Source organism: Castor canadensis, chromosome 11 (genome assembly GCF_047511655.1).
Source record: "Castor canadensis chromosome 11, mCasCan1.hap1v2, whole genome shotgun sequence".
NCBI lineage: Eukaryota > Metazoa > Chordata > Mammalia > Rodentia > Castoridae > Castor > Castor canadensis.
Genome location: NC_133396.1, coordinates 13,563,506 through 13,581,156, shown reverse-complemented (window position 1 = coordinate 13,581,156; position 17,651 = coordinate 13,563,506). Strand labels below are relative to the sequence as shown.

The following is a 17,651-nucleotide window of genomic DNA, read 5'->3' as shown; positions in this document are numbered from 1 at the left end:
CATTATATACAAGCATAAGCTATAGCATTGCATTTATCAACAAAATACTGTTGCGCATATAAATGTCCATCAAAAGGAAACCTTTGAATTATAGTTCACTGCACAGTAGAATATCAAACAGCCCTGGAAAAAAGAATAAGGAAATTCTAAATGTACTAATATAAAACAATTTCTAAACTACTTTACGCACAAAAAGCAAAATACACAGTTAAGTATAAACACACACACAGACACACACACACACACACACACACACACACACACACACGAAATGTACTCATCTTTATATTTAAAGTAAATGAAGGGGATGCTGGGACAGGAGGATAATGAGTTTGAGACGAGTGTGGACTACACAGAGAGGACCTGTTTTGAAAAAAAAACAAAATCCAACAACCAAGCCATTCTGTACCATCATATTTTAACATTCATAGCAATATTTTATCATAATTTTCTTAAGTTGTTCATATACAGAGATTCTGTGATCTTAACTGCTTTCTGAACAACACACAATCTGACCCTTCAACAATTATGTTCCCTTTTTTTAGGCTCATAATATCTTTTTTTTTTTTCCTCTGTGCTGGCGATCAAACCTAGGGACTTAAGTATGCCAGGCTCTACCACTGAGCTAGATTCTCAGTGGCTGGTTTTTTGAGACAGGGTCTTGTTATGTATATAGCTCAGGTTGGCCTTGAACTTACTATGCAACCCAGGCTGGCCTCAAACTCACAACCCTTCTGCTACCACACCAAGCTTGGGCTCATAATATCTTGACATCACCATGAACACCTGAGACATCACAGACACCTGAGTCCATGTGTGCCTACTGTAAGAGCCTGTGTTAGTCAACTTTTTCATCACTGTGACAAAATACCTCAGATAAACAACTTAAGACCAAAAGGGTTTATTTCGGCTCGTGGTTTCGGAGATATCAGTCCATGGCCACCTGTCTCCATTGCTGTAGACCTGTGGCAAGGCAGAAACATCATGGTGGAAGGGCATGGTAGAAAGACATAGTAGAAGAAAGCTGTGCATCGTGTGGCAACCAGGAAGTAAAGAGAGCAACAAGAGAGGTCCAGGGTCAAGACACACCCTTTGAAGACTTGCCCCCAGTGACCTACTTCTTCCAATTAGGCCCTACCTCCTAATAACCCATTCAGCTATGAATTCATCATTGGACCACTGGATTAACCCACTGATGAAATTAGCACCCTCTTGATTCAATTACCTCTCAATAACACTACCAACTAGACACCAAGCTTTCAACACACGAACCTTTGAGAACATTTTATATCCAAACACTAACAGTACTTCAAGAGTACACAGTGAAAAAAAAAAAAACAGTACACAGTACATCAGGTTGATTTTTAATGACACCTAAATACAGTGCAGGCTCAATAAAAGCTGGTTTGATTCACCTGCTGAAAAATATAAACACTAAGTTTCAATACAGCTACTATGTCTGTTTACCTGTATTATCCAGATACAAGTAGGTCAAACGACTAAAGTTGATAGAATATTTTGTGTATTAGTCTAGTTGGTCACTCGTTACTATAATGGACAGTAAATAAAGTTAGTTTGATGATAGCAGCTGATGTCTGCTAAATTTGAACATTAAATGTGGCTGCTAAAGTTAATTAATATAATGAGATATTGTATTAATATCTGGAACTGAAGGCATCATATCTTGTGGATCAGCTGGTCCTTTAGATTATAGTTTAACTTCACAATCCCTAACAGTCCTCTGGAGTCAGGCAAAGCAGAAACTATATGAACATCAACTCTGGCAACAATTTATATGATAAAAGTCACATATTTACACTTTGTAAAAGCAAAGTTACCAGTCATATAGGTCACATCCATTGTTATGGTATCCATAACAGGTATCAGCACCCTGTCTTTATGTGCACAACATTACTAGTCTTCAGAGGGTTAAATATTTGAGCAATACTCAACTTTAAAACTGAATTCTAGGACTGGGAATGTGGATCTATGTAGAATGCTTGCCTATCATGCACAAGGCCCTTGGTTCAATCCCCAGCACTGTAAAACAGATAAATTAATATATTAAATTTAAACTCTAGTATAAAAGTGGTTAAAATAGTAAATTTTGTTATGTATATTTTATCACAATAAATATACATATAATATAATATACAATCAATATATTTTTGTTTGGTTTTGGTTTTTTGAGATAAGAGTCTTGCTACAAGTCCAGGCTGGCCTTCAACTCTAAATCCTTCTGCCTCAGCCTCCCAAGACTGAAATTACATGTGTGTACCACCACACCCAGATCAAAAGTAAAAATTATAAATTGCAATTGTCCAAAGTGTTGAAGGAACTTCTAAGTCATACAGCTAGTTAACGTCTTAGCAGATACTAGGATCAAACTAAATTATTCCATTCCAATATACTTTGCAGAACAAGGAAGTTTTTGTTTTTTTTTTTTAAAGGCTATAGTCAAAGAATAAGATATGACTATAATATAATAAAAATCCTGTTTTAGAGGGTAGGGGAGAAAAGAAGGTAAGAATGAGTGAATATGGAGTAAATATGATCAAAGTATATTATATACAAATAAGGAAATGTCACAGTGAAACCCCCCCATACTGTACAATTAATATACAATAACAGGGTGCCAGTGGCCCTCTAATCTTAGCTAATCAGGAGGGCAGAGATCATGAGGATAGCAGTTGGAAGTCAATCCCCAGGCAAATAGTTCAAGAGACCCTATCTTGAAAAAAATCTATCACAGAAAAGAGCTGGTGGAGTGACTCAAGGTGAAGGCCTTGTTCAAACCTCAGTACCACGAAAAATAAATAAATATATATATATATATACATATACACATACTGATTTCAAAAAAAATGTAGGGAAAAAAGAGAAAATACCATCTGCTCTGTATCCTAAATTGCATGGAGGTGTGGCTCATGAAGTAGAAAATTCTGAGTTTGAACCCCAGTATCACAAAAAAAAAAAAAAAATTAAAACTTGGCACCTGGTATGGTAGTGCATGCCTGTAATTCCAACTACTCAGGAAATGGAAGTAGAAAGATTGCAATTTGAGGCCAGTCAGGGCAAAGTTAGCACCAGATTCTATCTGAAAAACAAAAAGCAAAAGGGCTTGGAGTGTAGCTCATGTGGTAGAATGCCTATGTAGTAATTACAAGGCCCTGAGTTTAATCCCTAGTACTATGCAAAAAAAAAAAAAAAAAAGTAACTTTCAAAAACAACCAAAATCCACTCTTACGAATACTCCTCAACACAAGATACATCTGTGAGGGGAATGACACTTCATACCTGGTAGCAAATATGGTATACCTATGATCCATTTGATCCACTGTTAAACTGTGAAGAAAAAACTCTGGAAAACCAGTATACCTGAAACCAGACAGTACTAAACTCTATGTATACAATGTTTTTCCTACAAATTTGTACACAAATATAATGCCTTTTCCATCTTAACTAAGCACTTATACACAGTAGCCATATGCAACACATGGAGATTCTAGCAACCTTAGCATACAAAATTTTTTCCTTTCCGTATTGAGAACATTCATCTTTTCACTTTAAGTAAGCACTTTACAGCTTTTCTTTGACATACTCCCATTGTCAGCAATACTATTCTTGGGCTTTAGGGGTCATCATTAAAATAAGGGTCCCAAGAACACATGTGCCGCCATCCCCTCAGCAGTCAATTTGATAACTAAGATGGCTACTAAATAACTAATAGGTGGGAGCATATGTGGTCCAGATATAAAGGACAATGGGATGACTCACATCTAGGGTAGGACAGAGCAGCCAAGTGCAAGACATCATCATGCTACTCAAAATAGCATACAATTTAAAACATATGATTTATTTCCTGAATTCTCCACTCAGTATTTTCGGTCCATGGTTGAACAAAGGTAACTGGAATTGTGAAAAGCAGAATCATAAGTAAAAGGGGACTGGTATCCTGGACTGGGAAGAAGGCAAAGAGCTGGACTTAGTCATGAGAACCTCGGAAACATGCAACGTTAATCCACCAAACTGAGAAGACTTTCACTGGTGCTCCAGATTCTATGGAGTGCTCTGAGCTGCAAAAGTGTGCCGTTAGAAGAAGTAAGAACAGTCAAATTATGAAACAAATCTCCCATGAAAGTCTCTATCAGGGCAAAAAAAAAATGACCAGGAGCAAGCAGCCATCAGGACAAATGACCTTAGAACAGAAAAGCTCAGTAGCCACCCTAAGCCAAAAGTCTAACCCCAAACAAAACAGATGGGAAGGTGAACCCTTCTACAGGCCTAAGTCACCAAATACTCCAGAAATAAATCAGTACTGTAAAAGGTCAAAAAAAAAAAAAACTTTATTCAATGGTCCACCTCTATAGTCTCAGCACTCAAGAGGCTGAGGCAAGATTGACAGTTTGAGACCAGCCTAGGCTACATAACAACAAACTTTTTTTTTAAAAAATGTTTAGCCTGCTGAGATGTGACTCAATGGGAGAGCTCTTGCTGAACTTGTGTAAGGTCCTAGATTCAATCTCCAGCACAGACCCCTCACCAAAAAAAACTGTTTAGATATAGCTAACAAACTAAGAAGTAATTCTAAAATAACTCCATCACACCTAGTTGTTCTCGGGATCAAGTGAAAACTATCACCAGGAAGGGCCTAACAGCCATCATTAGACTCAGATCTGAAATAGTTCTATATAGTGAATTAGAAATTTAAAAGATTTAGTTTACTTAAAGAACTTTACATTGTTATATAAAGCGTTTTCTTTTTAAATAACATTGTTATTTGGCCAGGTGACAGTGACTCACACCTGTGATCCTAGCTACTCAGGAGGCATAGATCAGGAGGGTCATGGTTCAAAGCCAACACAGGCAAATAGTTCAGGAGACCTTATCTCAAAAAAACCCTTTCACAAAAAATTGGGCTGGTAGAGTGGCTCAAGGTGCGTGCAGGCCCTGAGTTCAAACGCCAGTACCACAAAAAAAAAAAAAAAGAGAGAGAGAGAGAATATTGTTATTTGGTGGCTCATTTTGAAAGAGGCTTTTTCTAGAGATGATTAGGAAGGTGGAGGCAGGAGGATCTCTTGAGCCTAGGAATTTGAGACCAGCTTGGGCAACATAGTGAGACCCCATTTCAAAATAAATAAAATAAAACAATAGGTCAAAGTAGCCATGTTTAAGCTGATAAACTGGGGAGGTTATCACTGGCAGGCCCACACAAGAGGAATCCCACAGACTGTATTTCATACAAAAATACAAAGTATTCCAGATAGGGCAGAAATGTAAAAAGAATGAAGAACAAAGTGGCAAGCATGTAGGTTAATCAAAATGAATACTGACCATATGAGACAGATTCAACAATCTTAAATATATATAAATGTTGGATATCTGATTTTATTCATTTTTCAAAAACCATGAAACAATACAACATAGAATGAATCCTAACATAAACTATGGACTACAATTAATAATAACCTATCGATATTGACCCATAAATTGTAACAAACCACATAACGATGTAAGGTGTTAATGATGGGATACTGGAGGAGAAAGTATAAGGGAACTGCACAGTATGTGCTTATTTTTTTATTTATTTATTTGTTTATTTTGGTACTGCTGGGGTTTGAACTTGGGACCTTGAGCTTGTTAGACAGATGTTCTACCACTTGAGCCCCTTTTGCATTAAACTTCTAGTAAGATTTCAAATTTTTACCCAAACTGGTCTGGACTTCAATTTTCTTAGTTACGCCTCTGAGAATCTGGAATGACAAGTGCACACTACCACACTCAGCTTATTGCGATGGAATCACACTAACTTTTTGCCCAAACTAATCTCAAACTGCTATCCTATCAATCTCAATCTCCCGAGTAATCTGGGATTACAGGCATGAGCCTGTGGCTGGCTCATTTTCTATAAACCTGAAACTGCTTTAAAAAATAAATTGTTACAAAAAAAAAAAATGTATGTATGTACAATTAATTATAAAACCGTAATAGCATTGTGAGTTGAAGAGAAATAAATGGAGTTCTCTTCAGTGCCCCTGACTAAGAGGATAAAAGGCTTAACCTTTGATACATCAAAGATATATGTTGTCATTTTTGTGGTAATTAAAATAGAGAAGAAGGAATACAAGTTTTTGAACTAGAAGAGGCAATGGGGAGCCTCTAGGACAGTAACTTAATATTGCCATGATTAGAAATGTAACTGGTGGCACTTTAGAGAAAGGTGAGTGGGATAGGAGAAACTACTATTTATGAATGAGGAAGGGGGTGTGTATCAAGTGGTAGAGCACCTGCCTAGCAAGCACAAGGCCCTGAGTTCAAACCCCAGTACCACCACAAAAGAAGAGCATGGTTATGCTGCAAGATATCAGACAGCAAATGACAAATAAAAGAGAAAAGACAATATGAAGACAAGCATGACAATAAATGTATCAACAGCTCCTTAAAAATGCATTGGGTAAGTATAGATTTTTTTTGACATTCATATTTATTAAGCATTGTCTAGCATATATTAAGTATAAAATACCTAAACATATTTTTTAATTAAAATGACATTGATATGTGAAAGAGCTAACAGTAGGTATCCATAACTGAAATTAAGTCTAACTGCAATTAAGTACATGAATAGAAAAAAGGCATAAGTTTTTAAAATATCTTTCAAAAAGTCAAATTTGATTATGTAATCTGCTCATATATCAAAATGACAAGTTTATGAAAGGAAAAAAAAGAAAGTAATTTGGCAGTGCTGGGGATCTACTATAGTTTGGCTCTAGAGTGTTCCCCAAAGTTCATGTGTTGAAGGCTTGGCCCCAATAGTCATGTTCAGAGGTGGGGCTTTAAGAACCACGAGGGCTCTGACTCATCAATGAATTACTACATTTACAGATTTATAATCTAATGGGCTATTGGGAGGTGATGGAAATTTAGAAGGTGGGACCTAACTGTAGGAAGTGCATGCCCTTGGGGTCTCTCTCTCTCTCTCTCCCCACCCCTTCCCAATTTGATAAGGTGAGTAGTATGATTCTACCACACCCTCTCTGGCCATAACCTTCTGCCATCACAGGCCCAGAAAACAAAAGTGCCAAGAGATTACAGACTGAAACCTATGAAATTATTATGAGCCAAATTAAATCTTTCTTTCTTCAACTTGATTTTTGCAGGTGTTCTTTCACAGCAATGGAAAGCTAACTAACACAGGATGGAACCCAGAGCTTAGCACATACTAGGGAAGTGCTACATCCTCAGCCCTAAATATACATTCTTTTGCCAGTCTTTTGAGGTAGGCCTTTTGAGTAATTGATTCACTGACAATAATTTTACACAAACCACACCCACAATACATCATCAACAATTTCCAGTTTCAATTTCTTTTCAAAGTAAAGTGAAAACACAAGACATCTGCTAAAGATCTAAGCAACAAATTCTTACACATTTAAAAAAAAAATCAGAAGGGCTAAAGGTGTAGCTCAGAGTAGAGCATGTGTTTAACATGTACAAGGGCCTGAATTCAATCCCTAGCATATATGTGCATGCATGTGTATATATACAAATTTTTATAGAACTCTTTATTGACACACTTTATATTTAATCATTTTAGTGTAGATAACTTAGTTTTCTTTTTTTTTTGGAAATACTGGGGTTTGAACTCAGGGCTTCGGGCTTGCTAGGCAGGCACTCTACCCCTTGAGCCACTATGCCAGCCCTAACTTAAGTTTTCAAAGAAAGAAAAATTCTTTCATTTTGCAATTGTATTTCACTGGTTTCTGTAACTTTGTGTTAAATTATGTAATTATAATACAGATGCAAGTTGTAATAAATGAAGTCTATAACTCAACTGGTGGGAGCAATGCAGCAGCCATAAATCAGTAAGGCGTGTAGGGAGAGAATGTAAATGTCCACTAATTCAGTTAAGTTACTTAAACGTAGGTTTGTTAAGCAACATTCTTCATTTCTTATTGCTTCTGTTGCTCCTGGGACAGTACAAGCACATATTAGTACTGTAAGTATTTGCTCCTGTATTAACTTTAATATTCTACTAGGTATAGGAAACAGTGTGAGCAAGGTTAGAATTCCACCTACTCTATAGTCTCTACAATCAGTGACTTTCTATACTTCTACTGCCAGAAGGGAGCAGACTCAGCAATATAAACTGTAACAGGCTCTGATGAAAACATATGAATATGAGTTAGGCAGTTTCACATTACCAAAAGATCTTTAAAAAGAAGTAGGACAGTTCTAATATCAGGTCAGTAATAAATGAAGTACGTTCACAGCCCAATTTAACCTTATCACCTCAAAACTCCTAAGAGAGAATGGTCTTAGCTCTTCCTAAAAAAGTGTCAGCTACAGCAGAAAAACCTACTGGACATTAGGCTTCTTTCCACTATCATCAACTCACAAATGACAGAAAACATCAATCTTTTAAACAAAAACCACATGCCTCCAAAAGCCCCACACAAATGGTTTACCAGTTATTACGAAGTAAATACATCAATCATAAAGAGAAACTGAGTACACATAAGTGTGTTGTAAATATTTAAAATCTGTAAATTAAGAACCTAAATAGAAATAACAAGCACTGAAATACAAGTAATAAAATGTGGTGGTTTGGCCATTTTGTTTTAGGCTAAATTGTGTGAAGTATATCTAATTTGTTAAGTGTAAAAAAGCAGAAGCAATATGACAGAACTACAGTAATTCCAAGACTGCAGTTACTTCTCACAGTCTTGTCCACTAGAAAAGAATCCACAGTGGCACTGACTTTCTTCCTTCTATGGAATCAGAAAGTACTGAAAAGTAGGAGACACTCAAGAGAGAGCCCATGAGACAGCACCAGTCCCACTAGATGGCACCATCTCAGAAAAGTTACTCTGCTCTCTCACTGAACAACAAACAAGGGTTGAAACCTCTCTTGATCTCAGCAAAACTGAAAGCTATCATCAACACAGAGATATCTTCACTGGGAAATTATGACCCATAACAAAGAATCCAAAGCCAAGAGGACTAGAAGAGTTTATCCAAATGTGACCCCTTTGTCCTAGTACTATGGCTCCTTCCTGTTCCCCTTTCACATCAATAGCCTGAAGGGTACAATGTCCTGCTGGTCAGAGAAGTGGATATTTTCTTTTCTTCTTCCTAGCTCTGCAAACTACCTGGTAATTTAGTTGTTTTTCAAGTTTCATTGCTATAGAGAACCATACTCTCCTGCTAGTCCTTGAATAACATATTTATTGTAAACATCCTTGCCATGATGAAAATATCAAGGTAAAGACTGTAGAGTGGCTCAAATGGTAGTGTCTGCCTAGCAAGCATGAGACTCTAGTTCAAGCCCCAGTGTCGTCAAAAAAAAAAAAAATCAAAATAGTATACAATTAATGGCATTAAAACAACTGGATATAAACTTCTTTCCCTCTAAAGAAAACTTTTTCTCTCTTTATAATAAAGGTAGAACTTCCTATTAAACATGCCAGTTACTGCATTAAAGTTTTCTGAAACCAAGTTGACAGAGTGGCTCAAGTTGTAGTGCCTGCCTAGCACGCTTAAGGCCCAAAGTTCAACTCTCAGTATTGCCAACAAATAAAACGAAAAAACTCTGAAACCTTAGTTACATAATTTTAAGTTAGGCAGCAAAATACAGAATGTCACTCATTCCCATCCTTCCCATCATTTATGCCCTACATCATTGAAAGTGTATTTGGAATGCGGCGCTAGTGGCTCACGCCTGTAATCCTAGCTACTCAGGAGGCAGAGATCAGGAGGATCACGATTCAAAGCCAGCCCGGGGCAAATAGCTCGTGAGCGTGAGAGGCTCATCTCGAAAAAAACACACCACAAAAAAGGGCTTGGTGGTATGCACATATGAATAAATGAATTTAAAAAAAAAAAAAAAAGGACTGGTAGAGTGGCTCAAGGGGTAGGCCCTAAGTTCAAACCCCAGTACCAAAAAAACAAAACAAAACAAAACAAAAGGTGTATTTGGATAGTCATCATCATGCACCTAAATACAAAAAGAAAGACCAATGAGTTCAAACTACATACGATATGAATACAAACTTACTGACCTACTCAGTAAGGGGCTATTTGAACAGACAGACTTGAACATGAGTCTTGTGTTGAATTCCCAAATTAAAAGACACACAAGAGGGCTGGGAATACAGCTCAGAGTTACAGTGCTTGCCTAGCATGCACAAAACCCTAGGTTCAATCCTCAACACCTCAAAAAAAAAAAAAAACACATCAAAAAGGCCAGGCATGCTTGCTTACACCTGTAATCCCAGCAAGAGGCTGAGGCAGGAGGAAACAAGTTTAAGCCCATAGCTGAGCTACACAGTGAGACCCCCTCTCAAAAAAAAAGTGGGGTGGACATCAATAAATAACCAATTGGAGCTGGGCAAGGTGGTATTTGCTTATAATCTCAGCACTCAGGAGGCTGAGGTTGGAAGATCAGGCCAGCCCGGGCAAAACTATATAGCAAGACCCTGTCCCAAAAGAAAAAAACCCAGGCGCTAGTGGCCCATGCCTATAATCTTAGCTACTCAGGAGGCAGAACGATCACGGTTCAAAGCCAACCTGGGCAAATAGTGCAAGAGATCCCATCTCGAAAAAAACCATCAAAAAAAGGGCTGGTGGAGTGGCTTAAGGTGTAGGATGAATTCAAACTCCAGCACCAGAAAAAAGGAAAGAACTAAAGTGTAATAAATCCTGTGTGCCCACAGCCCCCCGTCACAGCCCTGATACAGCTCTCGTCACAGTGTCATCTGTCTCCACACTGCAGGTATGAGGCACTACGCTGCGGTGCCATCCGCAGCATTCTACACTGAGCTCCTGTAAGAACTCAGTATTTGTAGAATAAACAAAAACTATCACGTTATCCTAGCTCAACTAAAATTGCCCAACCCATTAAAGCCACGTTTTCCAACTATAAACCTTCACATACACCTTCTCCTTGAAGAAGCAACTAACCAAAGCTTAAGATTCACACCAGGCTATTGTTAAGACAAGAATTAAAAAAAAAAAAAACAGAAAGAAATGTATTACACTGGTTAAAGATAAAAAATTCACATCACATGTATCAAACCCAAGTAATTATGACAGTCTTGGATCCATGAAGCTTTTAAATAAAACAGCATAAATACATAATGTACATCCTATTATAGCAGAGAGTGGACAAGCAGGTATAAAAAGAAGCACAGGAAGTCACAACAGTGCTTCACTTGCCACCTGCTGTACAATGGGGGCCTGGTCTTAGTTTACACTCCCACAACAAAAATAAAACAGTGAGCCAGAAGGAAAACAGTAGTGAGAAAGCAACCTGGGGGTGCAATCAGGAGAAATCTGTTGACCTGCAGATTTGAAACACTGACAGACTTCACAGAGAATTCTTTAACACTCCACCAAATAACTACCAAATACCCAGGGTAATGAAGCCGTGCAATGCCTTGTAGCTTTTTTCTGAGTGACTAAGAAGTTTTAACAAAATACAGCATGAAATCTAGATACACATCCTGTTAGTATCCTTACAACAACCCCCTCAGTTAAGTTCTCCCATGCTAGAAGGGAAAGAAACATATATGCCCAAATAGAACACTTTCAAATGTGCTACTGGAATGACTGGGACGATTTGAAAGTTCACTGGAACCATGAGCTAAATGTCCCATACTGTAAATTAGTATGTCCCACCCAAATCGTTCTCAATCATTTTTAAATGTGTTTGGACTATGAATAGTGTCATCATCTTTTTACTCACCTTACTAACACCAACTCCAGTAAACCTGGCCTCTAACAATTCCTGCCTTCGTGGGTCCAGGCTATGCAATTCTTCCATCATTTCTATAGAAAAAGAAAAAGTAGGCTGTGAAGTTATGAAAACTAAAAAAGGAGAAAACAATTTTATTGATAACAAAACTAAAAAAAAAAAAAACCTCACAATTGTGTCACTGAATGATCACCCAGAGGTATTCCTCAGGGAAATACAGTACATAAGTGGTAAACTATAATGTACTGCATCACACAGCTTTTTGATGTTATCAATACAGCAGTTTAGAAGTCCTCCTCCATGAGGGCCTCTTACTCTTCCTCAGTTCTGATAATGGGGGGGGGGGACTTCAAACCTTTCATAAAATTTCTGTAAAAGCTGAGCAGAGGGCATAAACAAAACAAGGGAGACTGCAAAAATAAAACTCCTTCTATCAATCGTTGAATCTAGCTAAGTACTTTCAGATATTTCCCAAACACACAGGAACCAGCTCTAAAACTAAAAACATAAATCATTAACAATTGCAAATGAATACATCATGAATCAGAAGCTACAAATAACTTCAAATAATACTATTATATAGCTTCTCCTAAAAAAAGGAATTTATCTTATTTTAAATTTACTGGAGAACCCAAGGCACAACCATGAACCTCCATTCAATTCACTCACGAAATTAATGTAACTTCCTAACAATCCCCTTACAATTTTTTTTCTGACCACTCCCTGGAGCAGATTTCTCTCCACTCTGGATATCTGCTTTTAGCACTCCTTCCAAGCAGGAAGGGGGAGGAGGACACCATTTTTAAACTCCTTCCCTGACCAATTAATGCTCAGGCACCTTGAACAATTGTATCTATCCTTCGCAAGAGATCAACTCTTGCACGCTCTACTGAAAAATGTCTCTTCCATATTACAAGTTGGAAAGGGGCATGTACCATTACGCAGAACCCCTTTGGACGTATTATTAAGTAGTTATTGGCATGATTAATGTGATTTTAAAGTTCACTGCAAACATGATCAAACATCTCTGCCATCGAACAACTCCACAATTTCCAGTAACAACCCCTACAAGTCCTCCGGTTTCATTTCCCTTCCTGGATTGAGTGAGAGCCTGGGGCAAAGGGGAATGCAAGGGTGGCAAATTAAAGTTTCACCCACACATACAAAGCGCAGGTTACAGAGGAATTAGGCAATTCTTAGAAGGGTGGAAAAGCATCTTCTTTCTTTTCTTTTATTTTTTTTTTAAGGAGATTGAGAGTCTTCCCTAAGAGGGTGGGTGGCCTTGCTCGCTCGCCTGCCTCTCGCCCGGCCCTAATCGAGGTCGGTCGAATGGCAGCAGAGGTTGCAGTCTCTCCCTGGCCCCAAGGTCTCTCGCAGCATTTACCAAACCTCCATCCTCAGGCCTGGCCCAGAAAACGACGCTCCAGCGGTTATCGCATTTAATGTCAACTCATGTTAGGGAAATAGCCACTCGTCTGTTTCCAGCGGGGCTTTGGACTGGGATCCTCCCTGCAGCCCCACAGCCGGGAAACACGACCGATGGGGCCTGGGCCCGGCGCCCCTCGCCGGCTCCAAACTTTCCCCAACTCCAGGCCCACCTGTCACGGAGGGAGAGCGGGCCGGCTCCGGGGGACACCGGGGAGGTTGCTGGGTCACCCCCCCCGCCATACCCCAGCGCCCGGGGCGTCCCCCCTTCCCTCAGCGTTACTGCCAGGCCTGGGCCTGCCCCAACTTCCCGCGACCCGCAGCCCTCGGGGAGCACCTCAGCCTCGGCGCCCAGGAGCGGCGGCCGAGCCCAGGGTGGGCCCGGCTCGCAGTTTCCTCGGGCCGACGGGGTCTCCGAGATGGTTAATGCCTCAGGCCCGGGGCCCTCCCCCGCCCAAGCTCAGCTCTCACCTGCCACCGCCGCCGCCGCTCCACGCTGCTCCCGGGAGGGACCCCGACCCGACCCACCAGCGGACCGCTCCGCTCTCCCCCTGGGCAGGCCCGGGGCGGAGCCGGGGCCTCTCCTGAGCGCCGCAACCCCCCGCCCGGGCAGCCGCCGCCGGCGCCGGGCTCCACGAGAGGGCGGGCGGGGGAGGGGGGCCGTGGAGGCCGCAGATCCCCGGGCTCGCGTACAGAGCCAGGCGCCTGACGCGGGCCCGGGCCTGGGCGGCCGCGGGGGGCGCGGAACCGGCCTCCTGGCGCCGGACAAAGGCCAAGGGAGGCGCAGAAGGGCCTAGGCCGGGCAGGGAGGTGGGGGCCCCCTCGGTTGGGGGCCACTCGGGTGCTGCGCGGAGGGCGGGGGGGGGGGGGTCGGAACCGCTGGTGCCCAGAACCCGCCTCCGGCCCCTTAATCCGGATCGGTTCGGTCCGGATTAGTAGTGATCGGTGTAAACACACTAGTGAAACCGCGTGTTTCCTCGCGAGATTTGCACGGCTGGGAGGCGAAGGGGGGGGTCCTGGGGGGGTGGGGAAGCGCTGACTGTGGGGGAGGAGGGGGAGGGGACGAGAAAGGTGTTGGGGGGGGTCCCCGCTGCCCCGGCGCCCCGCCTCCTCCAATCAGCGGCCGGGCTGGCGGGCAGGGGTTAACCAGGGGACCCCGCGCCGGCGGAGGAGGCCGCGCCTGGCGGGGCGGCTGAGGGGGGGCGACTGGCGGCGCTGGCGAACCTGCTGCGACGTGAGGGGCGGTCGGGCTGCTCCGGGTGCCCCGCGACCGGCCGGGCCGAAACCCCGGAGCCTCTGCCGCCGTCTTTGTATAAGCGACCCGGCGCTGGAGGAGCCCCGCGGCCGGACTGGGCCGAATCAGGCTTTTTCCCTGTCGGCGTCCGCGACTCCCGCGCCCGCCTAATCCCTGGTCTGCACAAGTTTGGGCGAGAAGTGGGGTTGGTCTGCTCAGGGGTGGATTTGCGAGGAAGAAGGCCCGTGAACCGACGGACCTCGCGCGACCTCCCGGAGACGCCCCGTTAGTGAGTTCGCTGTGCCCGCCCCTGTGCTTGGAACCGCATGCCCGCCACTCCCCAAGGCCATCGTGCGGCTCCCAGACCCCAATCCGACGCCCACAAGGCGGCCTCACACGCCCTCCACCTACCTGAATGGCTGGGCGTCCCAGGGACCAAAGGTGCCCGGGGTCAGAGCTGAGCCCTCATGAGGATGCTGCCCTCGGGGGCTGGGGGACAGTGACCCCGGGGCACTCTCCCCAGGCCCCCGGGAGGAGCTTCCGTTTCACCTCCCATTTTAACAGGGCCCTCGGGGTGTTTGCGGGAGGGGGGTCTGAGGGCAAGTGCGAGGCTGGAAAAATAGGCCTGCCCCTCGCAGAAGTCTGAGGAATGAAGAGTGAAAGGAAGGGTGCCAGGAGGGCGTGGGCCTTGGGAAAGGGCTCCTGCTCTGACCCCAGCGCCAAAGAGAAAGTCACTTTCTCCACGACCCCCTGCGCCAGGACGCTGACTTCAGTGCAGCTACCCGACTGCTTGTTCTGATGCTTCCTTGACCCGATGGACGTCTGAAGATGACTGAGGGACTACAAGCTAATTACAAGGGGAAAATTGAGAACAATAGCTTTGAACTTTTCCAACTGGAGTTCCTGCCCTTATTTCTTCCTTGTTCTTAATTCTTCCACGTGTGCACGGACACAGACCTGCCAGCTGGACTATAGAATGGTAGTTTAGTTTTTGTTTGCTCTCCAACCTTCCAAACTTGGGGCAAACTCAAACACGGTGGAAGAAGTCAACCCAGGAGTCATCTTCCTCTGGACTACAGACTTCTTGGGAAGTCGCACACATGTATTCCCAAATATAACTGTTTGGGAGAAAGAGAGCAAGTCAGGAGCAGAGGGCAAGGAAAGGCAGCAAGGAGGACCACCAAGAGCGCTGCCTTTCGCACATGATAGGGCATGAGAACCAAAGAAGGTAGTGTGCCTGACTCGTCGTCTCCCGCTTCAGCACCAAAGGAAAGCAAATAAGGGAAGCTCTTTCATTTTAGCCAATGATCAAGAAAGTAATTCATTAAAATGACGCTGGAATGTCATAAAGACAGAACTTAAGAGAAAGACCACTGACCAAGTCGGAGTTCTTCCACGAACTGAACTAACTCTTTTCAAACTTCACCAGCCTCATGAGGTACAGGAGACCTCATTGAAGCTAAAGAATTTCCAGAGTCCTTTGTAGATGGAAAAGTTTTTGCTTGGTTGGTTGGTGGTTTGTTTTGTTTTGTCGTGTTTTTTTGAGACAGGGTCTCAAATTGTAGCCCAGGCTGACCTCAAACTTGAGATCTTCCTGACTTGTCCTCCTAAGTGTCAGAATTACAGGCATGCACCACACATGGCTCAGCTTAGAGTCCCTGTGTTAAGTAAACACTAGAACACAGAGAAAGATGAGATTTTTTAGTCTCACTCTTCCTAGTTCGTTTTTCTGTACATATCAAATACTTACACCACCATTGCCTCCTCACAGCCCCACTAATATCTTTCCCCATAGGCACTGCTCATAGGCATTTAGTAATTTGCCCATTTCAGAGATGAGGTCCGTCCATATATTAAGCTCCATATAAATGGAAATAACAGTAAGGAAAGACAATATAGGAAATAATTATTCTCTTCCAGAAAAAGGATTTTTTCAAAATCAATACTGTTGTAAGATGGTTCTTTATATGTGACTTAACCTTGGATAGACTTGTTTAAAGTATATTAGGTCACATGGCAACCCTGAGACTCAGCCTGTATTGGAACGTGAAAAGGCCCAGTTGTCATGTGGAAGACTTAAATACAGATGAACCAGAAGATGCTCATATGGATAATGGGCCTTTCTGCCTTTAGGGAAAGGAAAACAAAGTCCTTCAGACTATGGTCAGAGGACCACAGAACTCACTGGACATGCTTTAGACTAGTTTTGGTGTTCCCCAAGATGTGTCCTATAGGTTTAGAAAGGTTAGTAATGCATCAGACAGAATTAAACTTAAGCAGAATCCCTTACTGCACTACTTCTTAGAACTGATAGTATGTATGTGTCAGTTTCCTAGAGGAGGATTAGGGAACACATTGTTTTCCTAACATTTGGTTTTGGAAACACTGCCCTAGTGTTTTTGTTGGTTAGCTGTTACAGAGTACCTCATGGGAAAAGTATTCTGAGGAAGACACTGGGGAAAACCAGAGTACTTTAACCTCTCCTTCAGCTGTACCACACTAAAGATTGTCTAGCATTTTCTTTAATCTTCCATATTGGCTACCATCTTCATAGAAAAGATGGTGGCATGTAGACTGAGTGAGTTGATAGTGCTTAACTTGCATGATTTTATTGTTGCTACTCTAGTTATTTCTAGAAGGAGTCTGCCAGGAGGACAGATCCTATGCGAGGCCCTCAGTTCTTATCCTGGCCTGCCTCTTAGCAGCTGTGTAGCCTTAAGACAGACATTGAGCTGTTCTAAGCCTCAGCTTCTTTATCCATAAAAGTTGTGTTCCTACCTCACAGGGACAGTGGGAGGATTAAGTGAGATAATAGATGTGCCTCAAAGTCACCCCTGAATTAATAGTCCCTGAGCATACCTTCACATTTCTGCCGAGGATTTATTTATGCATTTGTCATTAGGTCGATTTGGCAGTTTAACCAGGCTGCCAATGTTCTGAGTCATTTAGTGATACTATTTTCCTCATAGTAAAAAAGGATTTCATGTCTTTTTAATGCAAGCATTGCATTTTGGGGGTTGGAGGGTATTGTATTTGTCACTTTTTATTGTTGTGACAAATACCTGAGAAAACAGAAAAGAAAGAATTTATTTTGGCCCTCGGTTTCAGGGGTTTCGATCCATGGTTGTTGAATCCATTGTTTTGGGGCCTGTCATGGGTGTGCTGGAGCAAAGCTCCAGGAAGCAGAGAAAGTGACAGGAAGGGGCCAAAGACAAAGGCACCCTTCAAAGACTTGCCCCC

General features: G+C 42.3%; 1 protein-coding gene across 4 annotated transcripts in view; it reads right to left on the bottom strand.

The window, feature by feature from the left end:
- Nucleotides 1–15,012, bottom strand: part of Tlk2 (tousled like kinase 2) — a 124,434-nt gene extending 109,422 nt beyond the window's left edge. The window contains exons 1-2 of one of the 4 annotated variants that reach the window (XM_020179954.2): nucleotides 14,823–15,012; nucleotides 11,744–11,826 (exon numbers count right to left, since the gene is read on the bottom strand). In XM_020179954.2, coding sequence (XP_020035543.2) covers nucleotides 11,744–11,824 — 81 coding nt within the window. In that variant the 5' untranslated portion in view covers nucleotides 11,825–11,826; nucleotides 14,823–15,012. Of the gene's footprint in view, nucleotides 1–11,743; nucleotides 11,827–13,648; nucleotides 13,878–14,401; nucleotides 14,677–14,822 lie in introns of those variants that run through there. The other 3 variants (XM_074045358.1, XM_020179964.2, XM_074045359.1) reach the window with 3 other exon arrangements.
- Between the last annotated feature and the right edge of the window lie 2,639 nt (nucleotides 15,013–17,651).